Source organism: Haemorhous mexicanus, chromosome 6 (genome assembly GCF_027477595.1).
Source record: "Haemorhous mexicanus isolate bHaeMex1 chromosome 6, bHaeMex1.pri, whole genome shotgun sequence".
NCBI classification, from domain to species: Eukaryota; Metazoa; Chordata; class Aves; order Passeriformes; family Fringillidae; genus Haemorhous; species Haemorhous mexicanus.
In genome coordinates this window covers 11,872,784-11,891,307 of record NC_082346.1, presented here as the reverse complement: position 1 = coordinate 11,891,307, position 18,524 = coordinate 11,872,784, and the positions used below count along the sequence as shown (strand labels likewise).

The 18,524-nt window shown below is 64.3% G+C and overlaps 2 protein-coding genes across 3 annotated transcripts; one reads left to right on the top strand and one right to left on the bottom strand.

Annotated features, from left to right (window-relative positions):
* Nucleotides 1-4,119: 4,119 nt before the first annotated feature.
* Nucleotides 4,120-11,226, top strand: PKP3 (plakophilin 3). The gene is made up of 13 exons (XM_059848626.1): nt 4,120-4,436; nt 5,407-5,483; nt 5,603-6,309; nt 6,701-6,824; nt 6,988-7,192; nt 7,377-7,551; nt 7,700-7,817; nt 8,049-8,216; nt 8,550-8,735; nt 8,892-9,045; nt 9,252-9,444; nt 9,840-9,927; nt 10,183-11,226. The coding sequence occupies exons 1-13, from the start codon at nt 4,217-4,219 to the stop codon at nt 10,216-10,218; spliced, it is 2,451 nt and encodes an 816-aa protein (XP_059704609.1). The 5' UTR covers nt 4,120-4,216; the 3' UTR covers nt 10,219-11,226.
* Nucleotides 11,227-11,586: 360 nt separating this feature from the next.
* Nucleotides 11,587-16,744, bottom strand: SIGIRR (single Ig and TIR domain containing). 2 transcript variants are annotated; one of them, XM_059848633.1, is made up of 10 exons: nt 16,582-16,744; nt 14,727-14,935; nt 14,263-14,449; nt 14,041-14,171; nt 13,737-13,877; nt 13,496-13,639; nt 13,322-13,424; nt 13,092-13,242; nt 12,311-12,497; nt 11,587-12,173 (listed from the first exon to the last, which is right to left on the bottom strand). In XM_059848633.1, the coding sequence occupies exons 2-10, from the start codon at nt 14,731-14,733 to the stop codon at nt 11,971-11,973; spliced, it is 1,254 nt and encodes a 417-aa protein (XP_059704616.1). In that variant the 5' UTR covers nt 14,734-14,935; nt 16,582-16,744; the 3' UTR covers nt 11,587-11,970. The 2 variants fall into 2 exon arrangements, with proteins under 2 accessions (XP_059704616.1, XP_059704615.1); XM_059848632.1 differs by having other exon boundaries at nt 14,727-14,832.
* Between the last annotated feature and the right edge of the window lie 1,780 nt (nt 16,745-18,524).

The window sequence follows — 18,524 nt, the reverse complement described above, 5'->3', positions numbered from 1 at the left end:
CACAGTTGGGGGCTTTTTGTCCCAAATTTGGTAGCTGTGGCCCCAGGCTCTGTTGGGAAGGGACTGTCCTGGCAGGCAGGAGTTGTTTCTCCCCTATCCTTGCCCTGCTCCCTGTTTTTTGCAGCACTTTGGGAACCCTTTGTTGTGGGTGAGGGCTGTGCCCGCTGCGCTGGGAGCTGCTCTGTGGCTGGGCAGAGCGGGTGGCCCCACGGCCCCCGGGCCACCAGACCCATCCCAAAACCAGCCTGGCCTTAGGCACAGCTTTTCCAGCAGCTTCCCAGCCAGGAGAGCTCCAAAAGCCGCCACCATCGGAGCAGGCACTGGGCCCAGCTAATCCAGAGGTGGTATTGGGAGGGGCTGGAGCCAGCAGTGCCATCCCCACTGGTGCTGGGCACAGTTTGGGGCCGGCTGATGGTGTCTGCTTGGGACAGGGCCAGCGGCACAGTGCCGGAGGGTTTGTTTCTCCAGTGGTGGCTGAGCTGTGGCCACAGGTTGACACAGGGATCGTGGGGATTGCAGGAGCCACAGGGAGCCTCTCCCGGGCCAGGTGTTGGAGCCCCAGGTGACAGCGAGGTGCGGGCAGGTCCCCACTCTGGAGGATCAGCCCTGGCCCTCCCTGCCCCGCGGGGACACTGCGAAGGTGTTGGGGCTTGTCGGGGGTGGTGGAGGCAAACTCCAGCCTGGAATTCCCTCGCTGAGGGGCTGCCCCAGCCATGGGCCTGAGAGGGGAGGTCGTGAAGGCTGGGGGGAGCACAGGGACCTCCTGACAACCCCGGGCTGAGAACAGGTCACATGTGACAGCAGTGGCCATGTGGAGGGTCCTGGCACCTCTTGTCCTGCACTGGGCTTTGCTGGGGGGCTCCCTCCTGGCATTCCCTGGTGAGTGTGGGGTGTGGTGGGGGGCCTGGGTTAGTGGTGGTAGGAGCTAAGTGATGACCCCCCCAAACTGGTTTGGCCCGTTTCAAACGCTCCCTCTCAGCTTATCTGGCTTCAAAGGCTCCTGCTCCATCCCACGCACACAAACATGCTCCCTGCGAACCAGGGGGAGCCCCCTGCGTCCCAAAAAATGTCTGTGCCCCCCAAGCTCTGCCTCTCCTCCATCTTCTCCTTCTGACACCCCCAGACCCTCCCTGTTACACCCATGGATGCCCCGAGCTTGGTGTTCAGGGGGATGTGGTGGGAAGGACACATTGGATCATGGTCATGGTGGCAGTGGGGATCCCTGGGGACTCTGCAGCATCACAAAGGTGGCCGAGATGTGGCTCTGCTGTGGTAGCTGGCCCCCCGGCCGTGCTGAAGACTTTGAGGAGCCCCGGTGCGCCCCGAGATGGCAGCCTCGGCGGGGAGGCGAGCGGGTTCCATGCAAAACCCCGGCGAGGAGACTGGTTGGGCGAGGTGCGGGGCGGGCCCGCACGCCCCACGCCCGCCGCAGACGCCGGCGCCCACCGGCACCCCGCAGCACCCAGGGGTGCACCTGCCCGCCCGAGGATGCTGCAGGACAGCTGCCCTCCGGGGCCACCCAGCCAGGTACGTGCCGGCCACTCCCGCGGCCATCGTCGCCACTGTCCCCACCGTCCCCACCGCGGGTCCCTGGGGAGAGCCGGTGTCACTCGCCCTGCCACGCACCCCGTCCCCTTCCACTGGCCAGGGTGGTGCCGGGGGTCTCGGGCTCCGACACGTGGGTCTGGTGGCTGCCCGACAGCGGCCAGCTCCGGACAGGAGGCTCTTCCCTCCCTCCCTCGCTCTTTCCTTGCGGCTCGGTGTCCCCAGCGTGGCTGCTGGCACGTGCGCGCGGTGTCCGGGCCGCGCGCAGCCACCGCGGCCGCTCCCCGCCCCGACACCGATGGCCCCGGCGGGCACGGCCAGCCCGGGGCACCCGGGAGTGGGGATGGGCAGTCGGTGCTGCTCGGGGGGTGGGAGAGGACGCGGCGCTCCCAGGAGCCGGGACTCCCCGGGAACGTGGCTCTGTCACCCGCGGGGGAGTGACAGAGGTGGCTCCAGGCTGGGGGTGGTCAGCGGCTGCTTTAGGGACCCCCGATTGGGTTTATTTCACTCTGTGTCACTCCAGCTGCGGTCGGGTCCCCTCGGGAATCCCTCAATTTTGCTTCAAACGTTTTCTTTGGGCTGATTTGCTGTTTCTAAGCCCCCTGGTGTATCCCCCTCCTATCCGACCTTCCCCAATTAACGAACTGCTTGATGAGGCAAGCGCTGCCCATTCCAGCTCCAAGCATTCCTTAAATCCCCCCGGACCCCCGGATTTCCATTTGTCAGCAGCAGGGCAGTGTTATGCTGGGGGATTGCAGGTTTGAGAAGGAGGCAGAGCTGGGGGAAGGTGAGGGTGCCAGTGGGCTCAGGGTTGTCCCCGGCGCCCCTCTTTCCCCCGGAGCTGGGGGGCTGCCGGGATGGCCCCGATCCCCCGGGATCCTGGCACGGGGACGGCGGGCAAGTGTTGGCTTGCAGAGGGAGCGATCCACCCCCTCCGCCCGCTGCGGAGGGAACCCGTGATTCATCCGGGCTCCGAGGGTTGGGAGCGCCCGCCGAGCCCTGCCAAACTCGGTGCGCCCGTGGGGTGGTGCCGCAGTGGGAGAAGAGGGGGGACCTCTGGGGGCTTTCCTGCGTGCTGTACCCCAAAAGGCCCAGGCGTGGCCCCTGGGCAAAAAGGGGATCCCACAAACCCTAGAGTTGGGGAGGTAGGTTGGTCCTTGCCAGATCGGGATGGTGCCACCAAGGGGGATTTGGGGGTGACACTGGGGGACTGTCACCCCAAACTGCTGGCACGCAGCTCTCGCAAACCCCGCCCCTGCTGCGGCTCCTGCTGACGGCGGCACATTCCTCGGGGACAGCCGCCCTTTTCACCCCCGACCGAAGCGCGCACGGTGTCACCGCCGGGTGTTGCAAACCCGGCCCAGCCCGCAGCGCCGCTGTCGCTGCCGGAGCGGTGACGCCAAGCGCTGATCCAGGGCTGGCCACAGAGCCAGGCCCGCGTGGCCACGCTCACCCCAAACCGCCTGGCCGGTGACACGGAGCCACCGTGACCCCGAGCAGGGGCTGAGAACGGCCACAGCTCGGCTCGGGAATGAGCCGCTCGGGCAGCGGGCAGCCGGGGGATTTCGGGAGCCGACCCCGAGCGCGGCGGGCCGGGGGGACGTGATGTCCCCGGTCTGGCTGCCATGGGGCGGCTCGGCAGGTGGGGCGAGGCTAATTAGTACCTGTGGTGGCAGCGGGGCCTGAGTCACCGCGTTCGTCACCGCGGGCCCGCGGCGCTCAGCCGCCCCTTTTTTATTATTGTTGTTTTTTCATTCCCCGGCTGATTTGAAAAGCAAAGCAGGGAGGGCCCAGCTGGGAATTACTGCAGGGAGCCCCCACTCCAGGCTGGACCCCTGTGCTAGATGGGGGACCAGAGCGCTCCTGGAAAGTGGCTTGGGTGATCTGGGGGTCCCTGTGGAGGTGGCCTGGGGCTTTGTGGTCAGGGTTGGTTGAGGGGCCTCCCTGGTGGTCTGGGACACTCCTGGGAGCCCATGTGGGGGTCTGGGGCTCCCTGGAGTGACAATCTGGGGGTCCAGAGCTGGACAGAGAGGTCATATGAGGGTCCAGAGCACTCTCCTCAGAGGTTTCCTGGGGGTCTTGAGCCCATTAGAGGGACATTGTAGGGGTCTGGGGCTCAGTGGCAGGGCCCTGTGCGTCTCTGGAGGTCAGCAGGAAGGTTCTCCAAGGGTCTGGGGCTCTCCATAGGAGACCACATGAGTCTCTATGGTTCACTGGAGAAACAATGTGGGTGTCCAGGGTTCAATGGCAGAGTTCAAAGAGGAGGCTTTGTGGGGGCCCAGGGCTCTTCTGGGGGGTTTCCTGGGGGTCTTGGGCTCATTGATGGGACAGTGTGGAGGTCTGGGGCTCACTGGTGTGGCTGTCCAGGAGTCAGGGGGTAACTGTCTGAGGGGATCTTGGCTTTTCCCAAGGTAGGACCCCCAGACCCCTGGACCACCCCATCCCTGAGGTCGCCCCTGGGCACCTCCACCTGTGGCAGTGACGATGGTGATGGTGTCAGTGGTGACAGTGGCCCCGGTGGGGCCCCCTCCTTTTCCCTGCGAGGCGTGGCGGCGGGGCGGGACGGACGGGCCGGGACGGAGCCTCCCTACGGCTGGGGAACGCCGGAACGCCGCCACTGCCGCCGCTCACCTGCGCAGGGCGGCCGGGCTGGCCGCGGCCCCTCGGCACCATGCAGGAGACTAATGCCTTCCTGCTGTCGGCCCTGCAGCCCGAGGCCGGCGTCTGCTCGCTGGCCTTGCCCTCGGACCGGCAGCTGGACGAGCGTGGCCGGGAGGCGGCCGAGGCCCAGCGGCTGCGCAGCGCCCGTGTCCAGGAGCAGGTCCGCATCCGCATGATGCTGCGGGGACAAGCGCCCGCCCGCCCCGAGGACCTCGCCGACGGCAGCAGAGGTGGGAGGCCCCCCGGGAGCCCCTGGGAACACGCGGTGGGATGGGGGGTGGGAGCCCCTCGGCCGGAACTGGGCTCTGGGGGCACACTGGCTGCGGGTTGGGGGGTGCCCCCCGCCCTGACCGAGTCCCCCGAATGCCCCCGAGCATCCCCAGCGCTGGGACCAGGGGTATCTCAGCCCCGGCGTGGGCTCGTTTTACCCCACTCGGGGTCCTGCCTCAGTTCCCCCACCTGCCCTTGGAGAGCTTTGCGCTGGAGGGGTCCCACGCCCCGCATTGGGCTGGCAGGGGGGAGGATTTTCCCGCCCTGGCAGAGCCCCCCCAGCCTTGAGCGGCGGCGCTGGCCGGGCTCCAGCTCCTCCATTTAACGTCTGCGCCGGCAGCCGCCGCCCTGCCGCCCCGCCCGGCACCGCCGGGATCCCCCGAGCCCCGACCCCCGCGCTGGGGACCCCAGTGCTGGGGACAGACCCCTCGGACACCCCGAGGGCTGCCGCAGGCGTGAGTCACGCTCCTGGCACCACCAGCACTGGCGGCGTCCCTGTCCCGTCCCTGTCGTGTCCCGCCGGCGGCCCTGGGGCGGTGGCAGGGCAGATGGGCAGCGCGAGGTGCCACGGGGGGCACTGGAAGGTGCCGTTCCCAGGGCGGGGGAGCCGGGACTGGCTGTGGGGGATGCCTAGGCTGCCGATCCAGCCCCGGCAGGGGGGACTGGGCTGCGCCGCGGCGTCCCCGCCAAGGTGGCAATTAGTGCCCTCGCCGTCGGGGCACAGGCAGGGCGGGGAGGCCACTTCTGCTCCCCGTGGCCAGCGGGCAGGTGAAGGCGGCCTCCTCCCACCCCTCTGTCCCCCCAGCTCTGCTTGCGGTGCCACGGTTCCCGCAGCAGGTCCCCCTGGGATGAGCTGGGGCGATCTTTGATCTGCAGATCCCTTCCTGCCCTGCCCATGCTTACTCTGCCTCCTCTGTGGCTGTCCTGCAGGCGGTCAGTACAGCTCGACCCTGCGCTCCTCCTTCAGCTCCCGCTCCCAGAGCAATGGGGTGGATCCCAAGGCCTCGGTACGTTTCCACCGGGGCTCTGTCCCCTGCCCACCGCCTTGGCTGCGCCGAGGAGAGCTCCCCGCTCCCCTGGTGGAGGTGGAGGGATGGACTCCTAACCTTCCGTGTTCCCCCTGCAGCTGTACCAGCCGCTGGCCAAGAAGGATTTCGGCACGCTGCGGGGCAGCGGCTGGTCCTCGCGCTCAGCCGTGGACCTCACCCCGCACAAGCGCATGGCCACCATCAGCAACGGGGGCCTGCCCAAGGGCCGCGCGTACGTCGCCGGCTACGCGGCCTCGCAGGCGGCCGCCGCCTCACCGCGGCCCAGCTCCTTCCACGAGCGCAACTTCCGCTGCCGGCAGAACCTGGACACGCTGTCGCTGCGCTCCCTGCGCCTGGCCGACGGGCCGCTCCCGCTCGCCGACGACCGCTACAGCGTCCTGTCGGAGCAGCTGGACACGCCGGGGCACCGGCAGCTCTACAAGAGCCAGGCCGGCGGCGGCTTCGGCCGCTCCTTCACCTTCGAGCGGCAGCTGAGCGCCGGCACGGCCGCCAAGGCCGGCTGCGACTGGCTGGACGGCGCCGAGGGGCCGCCGAGCCGCACCATCCGAGCGCCCGCCATGCGCACGCTGCAGCGCTTCCAGAGCAACAACCGCTCGCGGCTGAGCGCCGGCTCCTTCGGCACCGTGTCCGCGGGAGGCGGCAGTGCCTTCCTGGGGCTGGGGGAGCACAGCTCCCGCGCCCCCTCCGTGCGCAGCCTGGCCGAGTCCGGCCACCACCTCACAGAGCCACGCGCCATGGAGATGTACAACGGGCACAGCACACTGCTCGGGCACCACGCCGGCGGGTGAGGGCCGGGGCTGCTCCGGGGTGTCCTGGTCCTTGTCACCACTGTGGGAGGAGTGTGTCCCACCCTGCTGGAGGAGGGCAAACCCCTCCAGCTCCCACTGGGCACAAGGGATGTGGGAAGAGGGGTGGAATGGTGGGCACAGCTTGGACCACCGCACAGGCTGACCTACAAGTGTGTCCTGCCCCTGCCCCTGGCTCCTCCATGGACACATGTTGAGACATGGCAGGAGGATGATGCTCATCCCATTGGGAATGGAGTCCCATGCCCAGAGTGCAGCAGGAAGGAGATGGGTTGGTGGGGCTCCTTGGAGATGGGGGACATGGTGGGGGTGCAGAGGTGGAGGATCCTGTGGGATGCTCTGCTGGGACTCACCCGGCTGTGGTTCCAGGTTTGACGACATCGACCTGCCCTCGGCAGTGAAGTACCTGATTGCCAGTGACCCCAACCTGCAGGTGCTGGGCGCTGCCTACCTGCAGCACAAGTGCTACAGCGACAGCAGCGCCAAGAAGCAGGTGAGCCCCCTGAAGGGTGGGAGAGGAGGTTTTCCCAGAGGGAGCAGGGGGTTTCCCAGAGGAAGCAGGGGGTTTCCCAGCCCCTCTGACTCTGCAGGCAGGTGCAGGGACCGGAGGGAGCCCTGGGAATGCAGCATGTCTGACCCCCCGGGTTGTCCCCCAGGCCCGCAGCCTGCAGGCCATGCCCAAGCTGGTGAAGCTGTTCAACAGCCCAAACCAGGAGGTGCAGCGCCACGCCACCGGCGCCATGCGCAACCTCATCTATGACAACGCCGAGAACAAGCTGGCGCTAGTGGAGGAGAATGGCATCTACGAGCTGATGCGCACCCTGCGGGAGCCCGACGACGAGCTCCGCAAGAACGTCACAGGTTGGGGACAGTGGTGAGGTGGGCGGGGGTCCTCCTCCCCCGGGGGCGGCTTCTACTCTCCTCGTGTGAGTGGAGCTCCATGAGGATGATCCCTTTGCTTGGTTGTCACCACCTCCCTAGGGAGGGGAGTTGGGGTGGATGTGCTTTCCAGCCGTTCCAGTTCTGAGGGTCCCCCTCTGTGCAGGGATCCTGTGGAATCTGTCCTCCAGTGACAACCTGAAGGATCGCCTGGCCCGGGATACACTGGAGCAGCTCACAGACCTGGTCCTGGTCCCTCTCTCTGGGCTGGGGGCCTCGGGTGTCATCCAGCAGAACCCCTCAGAGGCAGAGATCTTTTATAACTCCACGGGCTTCCTCAGGTATCTCCTCCAGCTCCTCCCACTGGGAGAGAAGTTTTGGAGGGAGGAAGAGACAGGAATACTGTCTTCAGGGCTCTTTTTTGGGCTCAGGAAGGGGTGGCTGTGGGGAATCCCCTTCTCTCCATGACAGAACCCTGTTCCCATGCAGGAACCTGAGCTCTGCCAGCCAGCAGACCCGGCAGAAGATGCGTGAGTGCCACGGGCTGGTGGACTCCATGATCCACTATGTGAACAGCTCCCTGGAAGTGGGGAAGTCGGAGGACAAGGTGAGCTCCCGAGCTGGTCCTAGAGGAGCTGAGGTGCTGCTCCCCCACCCTGTTGTGCAAAGGCACATATTGGTGTGATGCTGGGAGAACCAGCCCAGCTCCATGGAGTCCACCAGCTGGGCTCCCTGGGCGCACCCAGTGTCATGACTCTGCTATAGAGCCCCTGTGCCAGTGGGACACACCCTGCAGGTGGCCCAGAGATGACACCCTCATGTCCCCTGTGCCCCCCAGAGTGTGGAGAATGCTGTCTGTGTCCTGCGCAACCTCTCCTACCGCTTGTACGACGAGATGCCCCCGTCCTCGCTCCAGCGCCTCGAGGGCCACCGCAGGAACGCCGGTGGCACGGTGACAGGGGAGCTGGTGGGCTGCTTCAGCCCCCAGAGCAAGAAAGCCCGGGAGGTCAGTGGGGGCACATCCTGGCCGTGTCACCGGGGTGGGGCTGGCACTGGGAAGCGCTGGCAGCAGAGGTGATGCCAGGGCGGAGGTGGATGCCGGCCTTAGCTGGTGGGTGGGACACACGGGTGAGCTCAGCGGAGGGTGAATCAGGTGTTTGGAGTGAATCAGGTGCTGAACCCCTGCTTTTCCATGCCATGGGGCATGATGTAGCCAGGGTGACCTGCCAGCTCCCTGCTCAGCAGCTCAGGCCAGGCAGGTACGGAAAAGGCAGCACTGGCAGTGAGGGACACTGATGAAGGGACATCCCCAGAGTCTAACACTGCCTCTGTCCCTCAGCACTACCTGAACGCGGACATCGTCACCTTCACGGAGGTCTCCAAGGACCCCAAGGGCATGGAGTGGCTCTGGAACCCGCAGATTGTGGGCATCTACAACCGGCTGCTGCAGCGCTGCGAGCTCAACAAGCACACGACGGAGGCGGCCTCGGGGGCCCTGCAGAACATCACGGCCGGGGACCGCAGGGTGAGGCCCAGGAACACGGGGATCCCACAGCCTGCCCATCACAGCCGTGCTGGGAGGGGGGCACCTGGGCAGGGTTCACCCCGACCTGCTCCCACTGAGTGGGAGGAGGAGGAGCAGGGAGCTGGTGGAGTCTCCAAGGGGGTGTTTGCCTTGCAGTGGGCAGGTGTGCTGAGCCGGCTGGCGCTGGAGCAGGAGCGCATCCTGAATCCCGTGCTGGACCGTGTCCGCACTGCCGACCACCACCAGCTGCGCTCCCTCACCGGCCTCATCCGCAACCTGTCCCGCCACGCCCGCAACAAGGACGACATGTGTGAGTGCCGGGGGTCACCAGGGCTGTGGGGTGCTTCCCAACCTTCTCCTTTGCCTCCTGTTATCTTCAGCTACATCCCAACCCCACCCTGCCTGCTGCATCCCCGCATGCAGCTGAGCCGGCGGGCTGCTCCATCCCTTGTTCCCAGACATGGCTCTGTCCCCTCCGGCTCTGGCCACCAGCTCTGATGTGCCCTTTGCCCACAGCCACCAAGGTGGTCAGCCACCTGATTGAGAAGCTGCCAGGGAGTGTGGGGGACAAGGCCCCGCCTGCCGATGTCATCGTGAACATCATCGCGGTGCTCAACAACCTGGTGGTGGAGAGCCCCATGGCCGCCCGCGACATCGTCTACTTCGACGGCCTCAGGAAGCTCTTCTTCATCAAGAAGCGACGGGACAGGTGGGAGCTGCGAGTCCCAGCTCACACTCGGCCGCCTGTCCTGCTCTCCTCTCCCTCCCTGCTCCAGCACAGTGGAAGAGGGTCACAAGTTTCCCTTCCCAAGCCTTGGTGTTGGGAGTCCTCAGACTAGCTCAGAGTGGCCTCGTGGCTGCCTGCCATTCTTTTGTCACCCCCTAACGACATCCCACTGTCACCATAGCTGCCTTTTCCCATCAGGGAACCTCTCCCTGCTCCTGCCTGTTATTGTGGGATTCAGCCATTCACCTCCTGCCTCTCCCCACCATCACTAAGCCCCCAGTCCCTCCAGGCCCCTCTGGGGTGGTCTCCTTGGGCTGATGGGCGCTGTCCCATGCTCAATCGTCCCCAAAAACTCATTGCATCCTGTCCCTTCCCAGCTCAGACAACGAGAAGTCCTCCCGAGCTGCCGCCAGCCTCCTGGGAAACATGTGGCAGTACACCAAACTCCACCGGGACTTCAAGATGGTACGTACCCATTCCAGAGCCTCCTGCAGCCAGTGGGAGGATCCCTAGGGAATCAAGGCCAGGGGATTCATCCTGCAGAGCCACACCACCCAAATGCTTCCCAGGATATGGTGGGGCCCCACTCCACGCCCGCTTTTGCCCAGGTGTGAGGCCATCCCAGAGCGTTGTCCCTGTGCAGGTGGGGTGGGGACAGTGTGGCCCATCAGTGCCAGAGCAGAGGGGCTCCGTGTGCCTGATGGGGCTGTCTCCTTGCAGAAGGGGTACCGGAAGGAGGACTTCCTCAGCCTGTGAGGACACCCTGGGAGCTGGAATGCCTCGCTGGGATGCTCCGTGCTGCCAGCCATGCCGTGGGGAGGCTGCTCGCTGCCAGACCCCCACTCTGTAGCCTAATCCAAACATCCCACGCGCCTCCCCCCTCTGCCGGGTCCCCTTCCCTGGCTGGGGGACACTTGTCCTCCCTCCTGCCCAGCCTTACACCCAGCAGCTGCTTTTGGCTGCTGTGGGGACCCACTTAAGGGGGGGCTTCTTCATGGCACGCTCAAGCAGCTGTCTGCAAAACTTGGCTTGTCCTGGCTTGACAGGGGGGCAGGAGCTGTAGGGAGCTGGGAAAGCTCCTGTAGAGCAATTCTGGGGCAAGGGGGCTTCTGGGGGTGCTTCATCCCAGCTCCCTGAGCTGCGGGGCCAGGGGTGTCCGTGCCCTGTGCCAGTGTGGGATGTGCTGCAGGTTACACTTTTGTTCTGCCCTGGCTGGGTGGGGATGGAGCTTTGCATGGCTTGGGGGCTTGGAGGGCTCTGAGGTGGCTTCCCACAGCTTATGGGGTGGCACAGCAGCTGCAGGGAGCTGGGAATTGATGCTGTGACAGCGCTGCATTCCCCCTTTGCTGTGGAGGGTGGGCAGGAGGTCGTGTCTGATGGGGCTCTGTGCCCTCACTGCAGGAAGCCTGGGAGGGCCTCAGGCCCATCTGTCACCCTGTGGGGACTGTCCCAGTGTGGCAGAATCACTCCTCACCAGCTGCTGCCAGGGCTGGGCCCTGCTGGCACAGCAGGATCCGGGCAGGGCCGTCCGAGTCATGTTTGCTGAGCAGTGTCACCCCGTGGGTGGAGAGATGTCCCCGGTGTCCCTGGTGTCCCCGGTGCTGGGTGCAGACGGGTCCAGAGCTCTCTGTGCCACAGTGGTGGCTGGGAGGGGACACACAGGTGGGCTGGGGATGGCTTTGGGCTGCCGGTGGATTTGGGCTGGGGGAGCCCCCACGCTTGGGGGGCACAGGGCACCCCGGGGGGGACGATGTAGAGTAGGTAGGGGGGTGGGAGGATGGGGGGAGCGGGCGGAGGGGCTGGAGCAGCCCCCATGGTGAGTGGCACTGGTGTGGTCCAGGCTCGGGGTCACGGGGTGCTCGGCTCTGTAGCTCTCTGTGTACAACCCCCCCGCCCTGTGTACCCCTGAAATAAAGGCCTTGAGCGATGCCCACCTGCACCTGTGTTTGGATGGCACCTGGGAGAGGGGGGACATTGTCCCGGTGACAGCAGTGCCATGAGGACACCAGCCTGGCATGGCTCAAGAGCTAGTGTGACAGGGACACTGGTGTGGGAAGGACAGACCAAAGCACTGCCTGTGGTGGGGAACCATGTCACCTGTGTCCCCATCATGGACCGACGCAGTGGGCGCAGCAGCCTTTTATTGTCACGGGGGTTTCCATATGGGACAAAGGCGCTGCCACCACTCCTGTCAGGCACTCCCTGGGGCTGGGGCACGTTGTTCCTCGGAGAGCATCACCCATCCCAGCACTTGTCCATCATGCAGGAAGAACATACCTGCCACCCACGGCAAGGGACACGGCCCAGCCACCTGGGTGGCGCCCAGGGGTGGCACTGAGGTATTACGGGCAGGGTGCTCCTGGTGATGGTTTTCCAGTTCTCTCCTCTGGAGCCAGCTCCTGCTTTCCCAACACAGCCCTGGCTCTGATCCCATCATAACTCCCGGGCTCCTCGGCCCTGACCTGGTCCATGTGTCCCCACAGGGCTGGGGGACACCCGTGGTCCTGCTCAGATGTCATCCTCTGTCACCAGGCAGTAGAAGTCCGTGCGGGCGCCGTAGTTGCGCGACCCCAGATCCGAGACGTCGAGCTCGGAGCGCTGCCCGTCCCCCGGCTGCGCGTCCTCCATCCCGCCGGAGGCCGGAGCACCGGGAGCGCCGGGCCCACCGAGGCGGGGGGGCGGGGGGCTTCCGAAGACGCGCCCTCGGAGGCCTGGCAGGAGCAGGGAGATGGGTTTAGCTGGTGGGGGAAGGGGCTGGACCCACCCCGCCGCCACAGGAGCGGGAGGCAAAGCCCAGCGACGTCCAGCTCGCGTCTGTCCCCTCGGGAGAAGCAGCGGGGACACGGACCTGTGCCGAGGTCCCCGTCCGGGTCCAGGTCTCCCGCGCTGTCCAGGTAGCTGCTGTGCAGGATCAGCATGGGGTCCTTGTCCTCCTGCAGCTGGGTCTGCGGGTCCCCCACGCTCCTTCCCCCCGGGAAGGACACCTTGCGCGGCAGGGCCAGGCACAGCTCCTTCCAAAAGTCCGACGATGGGGTCTGCAGGGGCCCGGAGGGGATGAGCCGGGCCGGGACCAGCGGAGCACGGCCCCGCGGGGTTCCACGGGCTCGGCTTGCTCTCCCTGGCGCTGGGAGCTCGGCCAAGGTGAGCGCTGTGCTCCGGCGTGGCACCGTGCCCAGGCGCCGGCGGAGAAACCGGCCCAACCTGCCGGAACGCTCCGCAGGGCTCCGGCTCCCAGCCTGGCCCCGAAATGGCCGGAGTGGCCCTGGGCCAAAGCTCCGCTCGGGGAGCTGAGGCGGGGGAGGCCCTGGAGTGTCACGGGGTCCTGACCGTGCAGGTTTGGGGGGTGAGCTCCCAGATCCGGGGCTCTTCTGGTTGGGTTTTTAAATGTCCTCCAAAAGGTGAGTGCCCCAACCTGCTCTTTAGCACTGGAGCCCGGGGCGCAGTCCCAGAGGGCAGCAGGGAGGCTGACCCAAAATGGGGAGCTGGGAATGGAAGGGGGTGCTGGTGGGATGAGTCCTACTCTGCTCTCACCATGGGACAGCCCCAAAGGGCAGCAGGGAGGCTGGCACTGTGGGGTGCTGGGGAGGGAAAGGGGGCTCTGGGGGGTCAGGATCCTGCTCGGCACTCACCATGGAGCCGGCTCTCCACACCAGCAGGGTCACTATGCTTTGGTGCTGCTTCAGCAGGGTGATGGCGGGGTGAGTGATCTCCCGGTACTGGCTCTCAAAGACGATGAAGATGGGTTTCCTGGAAAGCTCCAGCAGCCTCCAGAGCCCTTCCCTGTGTGACAAGTGGGTGACAGGAGGGTGAGGGACCCGGTAGCTCCTCTCCTCTCCTGTGGGAGCTGCTGTGCTCCTACCTGAAGCTGCTGTTGCACCACTCCTGCTCCAGGTACGCGACGGAGAGCACCACGATGAGGCGCCGGCAGCGGCTGACATTCATGATGAGGTCAGCTGATGGCTCTGTGGGCGAAAAGGGTGTCAAGCCCCCAGGTCCCTGTGCCACCCCCTGCCCAGCCCTGCCTGGTGCCTACCTGAGTTGGGCAGGATGTTCTGCTCGTCCAGGAAGAGCTTGTAGCCATGGCGGTTTTCCAGCTGCGGCTTCACGATGAAGTGGATGAACTTCCGGTCATCGGGGGCATTGGCGTGGGAGACGTAGGCATCGTACAGCTTCCCATCTGGGGAGATCCACGGAGCAGGGATAACATGGGAAGGGTTGTGTGAGCCCTCCCAGACTGCAGGAGGCTGTTCCCAGTGGGAACACCTCTGGCTCACCGTTGATCTCCAGCTCTCCGTAGCGGTCCCGGTACCAGAGGAGGGCGTTCAGGCGGCACCGGGCGTAGAGCACAGCCAGGAGCACCAGGAGCACCAGGACCAGGAGGGCTGCCAGCACCGCCGGCATGTGCCCCACTGCCTCTGCCAGGACAGGGAAAGGCACGGTGAGCAGCACACCCGGGCTTGGTGCAGGTTTGCAGCCTGATGGGGGAGAATCAGCAGGGCCCCTACCACTCTCCTCAATCCCCCCGTGCACCTGGGCTCTCCATGGGATGCCCTCTCCCTGTCACCAGCAGGTCCCTACCTGCTCGCCGCAGGGTGAAGGTGGCCGTGGCATTGCTGATCCAGCAGGCAAACACCCCAAAATCGGAATCCTGGGTGAGGTTGAGCTGCAGGACGCTGGCCAGGAGCTGCTCCGAGGAGTTTTGGCCAGACCTGACGGGACATGGGGGATGCTGTGGGTCGGGCCGTGTGGTGACAGTCCCCAAAAGCAGATGGATAGATGTTCCCAGGGCAGGCTCCTTACCAAACAGTGTCCTGGCTGCTCCCACTGCCCAGCCACTGCCCATCCTTGCTCCAGGTGGGAATGGGCTGGCAGTGCTCGGTGCCCACCCAGCGCACGGTGCAGTTCAGCTCGACCTGGCTCCCCAGCACCAGGTTCAGCGTCTCGTTGGCAGCCGGCACCAGGATCTCGGGGGGCACACTGCAAAGGTCTGGGGGGGCACAGAGGGGAGGGGGTTTGGATGGGAAAGCTGATTCTGCTCCCCCCAGGGCACACGACTGCTGTAGCCATCCCGGAAAAACAAGCTCTCCCTTGGGGGTCTGGCAGCGAGTGGTGTTCGTGGCTGTTTAGCAACATGCTGAGCCGGTTTGGGGGGCTGGGAAGGACCCTCGGCACCCTAAGAGGTGACACCAGAGCAGGACCCCCAGCTGAGCTTGCACAGGGATCCTTCCCAGCTGAGAACAGGGGAGAAGTGGGATTTCCCCTACCTGCCATGGCGCGCTCAGATGACAGGCACGGGCGCTGCCAGCATCTCCTGCGGCGTCTTCCGGGGGGAACAAAGTCCACCTGCCTCTGCCACAGGGCGGGCTGGGCCTGGGACACACCAGGAGTAGCTCCGTGAGTGCTGGCACAGGGAGGGCCTGGCCACCCCCATCGGCCCCCGCAGCGATTCCGTCTGGGGGTGGTGGGTGCTGCTCTGCAGTAAAGCCAAAGCCACGTCCCACCCACAGCCTGGTGGCCGCTGTGTCACCTGCCCTCCCTGCACTGACTCCCAGCCTGGCTTTCCCAACTGTGAATTTATGTGTGGGAGGTGATTAATGACCAGCTGGGGGTTGCAGGATTTAAAAAAATGTGGCTTCAGCCCAAATTCAAAACCAGGGCGGGGAAATGAGCTCAGCCATGGGAAGCCACAGCTTTGGGGGTCTCAGTAGTACCTCCTTCACCTGCCCCACGCCCTGCCTGGGCTGCAGAGCTGCAGAGCTGCCCCCAGCCTGACATGCCCTTGAACCTACTAATGAACCAGACCAGCGGTCTGGTTTGTTTATGGAAACGCAACTCCCGCCTGGAGAGCTCCCCAGCGGGTGCCGTATTCCCGGCGTGTTGGGAGCCTCGGCACGTTGCTACCCCGTGGCTGTGCCCAGGGATTGGGATTGGCATAGCTGCACAGCATTCCAGGCAAGTGAAGAGCACAGGGATGGATGGCACGCAGGGACCCTCCCAGCTGGCATCACTGCAGTGGCCCCGTGGGAAGAGGCGGATTCTGGGAGCAGAGCCTGGCAAGGCTGGGCTCTGCCCCACACACCTGATGTGGGTGATGCAGGTGCTGGGGCTGAGGTGGGAGTCTCAGGGATGTCACGGCACCCGTGCTTCCATGGTAAACACCCGGCCTAACTCTGGGAGTCAGGAGGGGTGAAAGCCTCTCCCAGGGCTCCTCTTTGCAGTGGAGCTTCAGCACTCCTGGCTGCACCCTGATTTTGGGTGGGAGCAGGACTGGTCCCCCCGTCTTTGTTGGTGTGGAGTGGGAAGGGGAGGTGTGTGGTGCTGCCTGGCTTGGAGCAGGGATGAAGGCACGGTGCTTCCCTCTGGAGCCAGCCTAGTGCCAGGCGTGGAGTGGAACCAGGGATCAAGGTACGCGAGAGACGCCCAGTACGTGTTCAGCTTGACCAGCTGGAAGTGATTTATACCTAAAGGATTAACTGAGTTTCTCCATGGCCAGGGAAAGAGGATGAGATGGAGATGAGCCAGCCCATCTGGACTTCACATAGAGAAAGGGTGGGAGATGCTCATGAGGGTGGCATGGGGCTGTCTCTGCCTGGTGTGATGCTCCAGCTCTGCTCCTGGATGGGTCACTCCTAAGCCATTTCCTCTGATGGTCCGAATAAGGAAGTTCCAACAAACTGCAGCCTGGCCAGGGGGTGTGGGGAGGCCCCAAAACACCCGGAGCCCTTTGCTCCAGTGTTGGATGGCAGGGAGTGGATGCTGGGGCTCCGAGGGCCAGGGAGGGAGGAGCACCAGCTAACGGGCAGCAGTGGCTCCCATTTCCCACATCCTGGCGTGGGGACACCCCAGCTTTGAGGCAGAGGACCGTGTGGACGTTGTGGGGTGGTGAATGATGGCTGGGCACGGCATTCCCTGAAGCACGGCCGTGGGGAAAGCGAGCAGGGCAGGGGGGCACCCTGGCCAGGGAGCTATGGGGTGGGTGTGCCGAGGCAGAGAGCGGGATGGAGAGCAAAGGAGAGCCAGAACGGGAATGCACAGGGAATGGGGTGAAGGTGAAAGCCTGCTGACCTCATCTGAGGCGGCTTCAGCATGGAAAGAAAAGCAGAACAGAGCTGCATTTACCTTTGGAGCTTCCCCAGCTGCAGGCTTCCTGCTCGTCGCCTCCTGCTTGAGCCGACCCGACCGGCCAGATCAGTGCTTGGAATTTCTCTCTTTTTTTTCCTTTCTGTTTTAATAGTTTATCTATTTCTCCTCCCAGTTCAGCCCCTGCCCTCGGCCGGGCGCCTCCGCTGCCCCAATCCCCAGGCGCCAGGCCCGTGGGAAGGGCTGGCTGTCCCTCCCTCCCACTGCTCCTCCTCCACCTGAACCTGCGGGAGAAGAATTCAACAACTCTGGCTTCAGGGGAGGGGAGAAGAGAAGAGAAGCGAGGAGGGGGACAGCAACACACCCAGCAGGTGTCACAAGGCTTGAGGGCCAGGGCGGAGCTCCCGATTTTCCAGGCTGGAAGAGCCCACAGAGGTGTCAGGGCGAGGAGAAACCTGCCATGAGCTCTGGGGTCTCCTGTTTGTTTCCTTCTCCCTTTCCTTCTCTCTGTGCCTTCAGAGCCTTTTTGCCAGATGAAGCTGGTGCTGGAGGTGGTTGCTCCAGCTGGCACTGGCCGTGGGGAGCCAGATCTGGCCGTGGCCACTGTGGACAGCAGATACTCCCTGTGCTAATTACCGTGGAGGTGATTAGAGCCTTGGCATGCCCCAGGCATGGATCATGGATGTGGTCACAGCAGCACCAGCAGCCCCTGGACAAACACAAGCCTGAGCCAGAAAAGCATCAACCAGCACGTGATTTGAGGCCAAGAAGAGAAGAGGGCCACGAGTGCAGTGTATAGGTCACAAGTAGGACTCTGGGCCTGTTCCCATGGAGAAACGCCCAGACTGACTCCTCATGATTTAGGATATAAGCCACCAGTGCTGTTGGCTTGGTGTGGGAGGGAAAGGAAATAGATCCCTGTTGGCATCTCTGGGGAGAATCCCCTGGTCCTGGTCCCCACAGCCACTGGCTGTGTGTGTTTGGGACAGCAGGTATTGGAGAAGCCTTTTTTGAAGGCTACCCACTTCTCATGGACACTGTGATGCATCAGCTGGAAAATCCAGTATAAATCTGTTGGATTTGTGGGATGGTGAAGGATTGCATGAAAGAAGCCCCGGTCCTGGGGATGGCAGGGGTGTGGGGAGGCTTGGGAGCTAACCAGGAGCTGATAAGATCTTTCTTGTCCATCCAGGTTATCCCTGTGGTAGGTAAGTCACACGGAGGAGCAGATCCAGTTTTGGTCACAGTGGTGCAACACCAGGACAAGCCTGAGGGCTCAGCAAGCTCCTTTCCGTTCTCTCTGGGGTTGTTTTGGCTTTCCATGCTCTTGGGAACAAAGTTTTGAGGCTGAGTTAACCCTGGTGCCTTTCCTTGCACTCCTGACTGGGGTGTGTCACCTCCAGGGCACAGTCCCCAGGACTGACACCTTGGGAAGTGTCTGTGGTGGGACCCTCGTGGGACAGGGCAGTGTCAGGGTGGTGTCCAGCCAGGCTGGGGTCACTATCAGTGGGAAAGGAGGGGGCTGCCCCCCAGTCCTGCTTCTGGGGTCCCCTGTCAGAGCCCCCTGAGCTGTGGCACCTGTCCAGTCCTGGGGTGTCACCCCGTTCCTGCTGCAGACAAACCCGTTCTGTCTGGAGCAGGGGGGGCAGCCAGTGGTGATGGCTCTAAAGGAAAAGGTGGGATAACCCTATCATTTGGGGATTTGTGCAGTACTCAGTAAAGATTTCCCATCACCCAGTGCAAACAACAACTAAATAAACTATTTAGTGCAATACAACAGATTTGCTGTGGTTTTCCCATTTCCCCAGCTATTTCCATTATCCTGGAACGTTTACCAGGCTGTGTTCCCACTGTGCATGGCCAAATCCTGCTGTCCCACACAGCCCTCAGAGTGGGCACTGCAGCTGCCACCTGCTGTGATTGTCCCCACTAAGACAAGGAAAGGTTTTGGGGGATGCTTTGGGGTGGCAGAGGAGGAAGGC

Coding starts and splice junctions, on each gene's coding strand:
- PKP3 (XM_059848626.1), top strand. CDS start 4,217: ATGCAGGAGACTAATGCCTTCCTGCTGTCGGCCCTGCAGCCCGAGGCC. Junction 8,736..8,891: donor TCACGGCCGGGGACCGCAGG/GTGAGGCCCAGG, acceptor TTTGCCTTGCAG/TGGGCAGGTGTGCTGAGCCG. Junction 9,445..9,839: donor ATCAAGAAGCGACGGGACAG/GTGGGAGCTGCG, acceptor GTCCCTTCCCAG/CTCAGACAACGAGAAGTCCT.
- SIGIRR (XM_059848633.1), bottom strand. Junction 13,878..14,040: donor CTTCACCCTGCGGCGAGCAG/GTAGGGACCTGC, acceptor CTGTCCTGGCAG/AGGCAGTGGGGCACATGCCG. Junction 12,174..12,310: donor GGACGGGGACCTCGGCACAG/GTCCGTGTCCCC, acceptor TGCTCCTGCCAG/GCCTCCGAGGGCGCGTCTTC.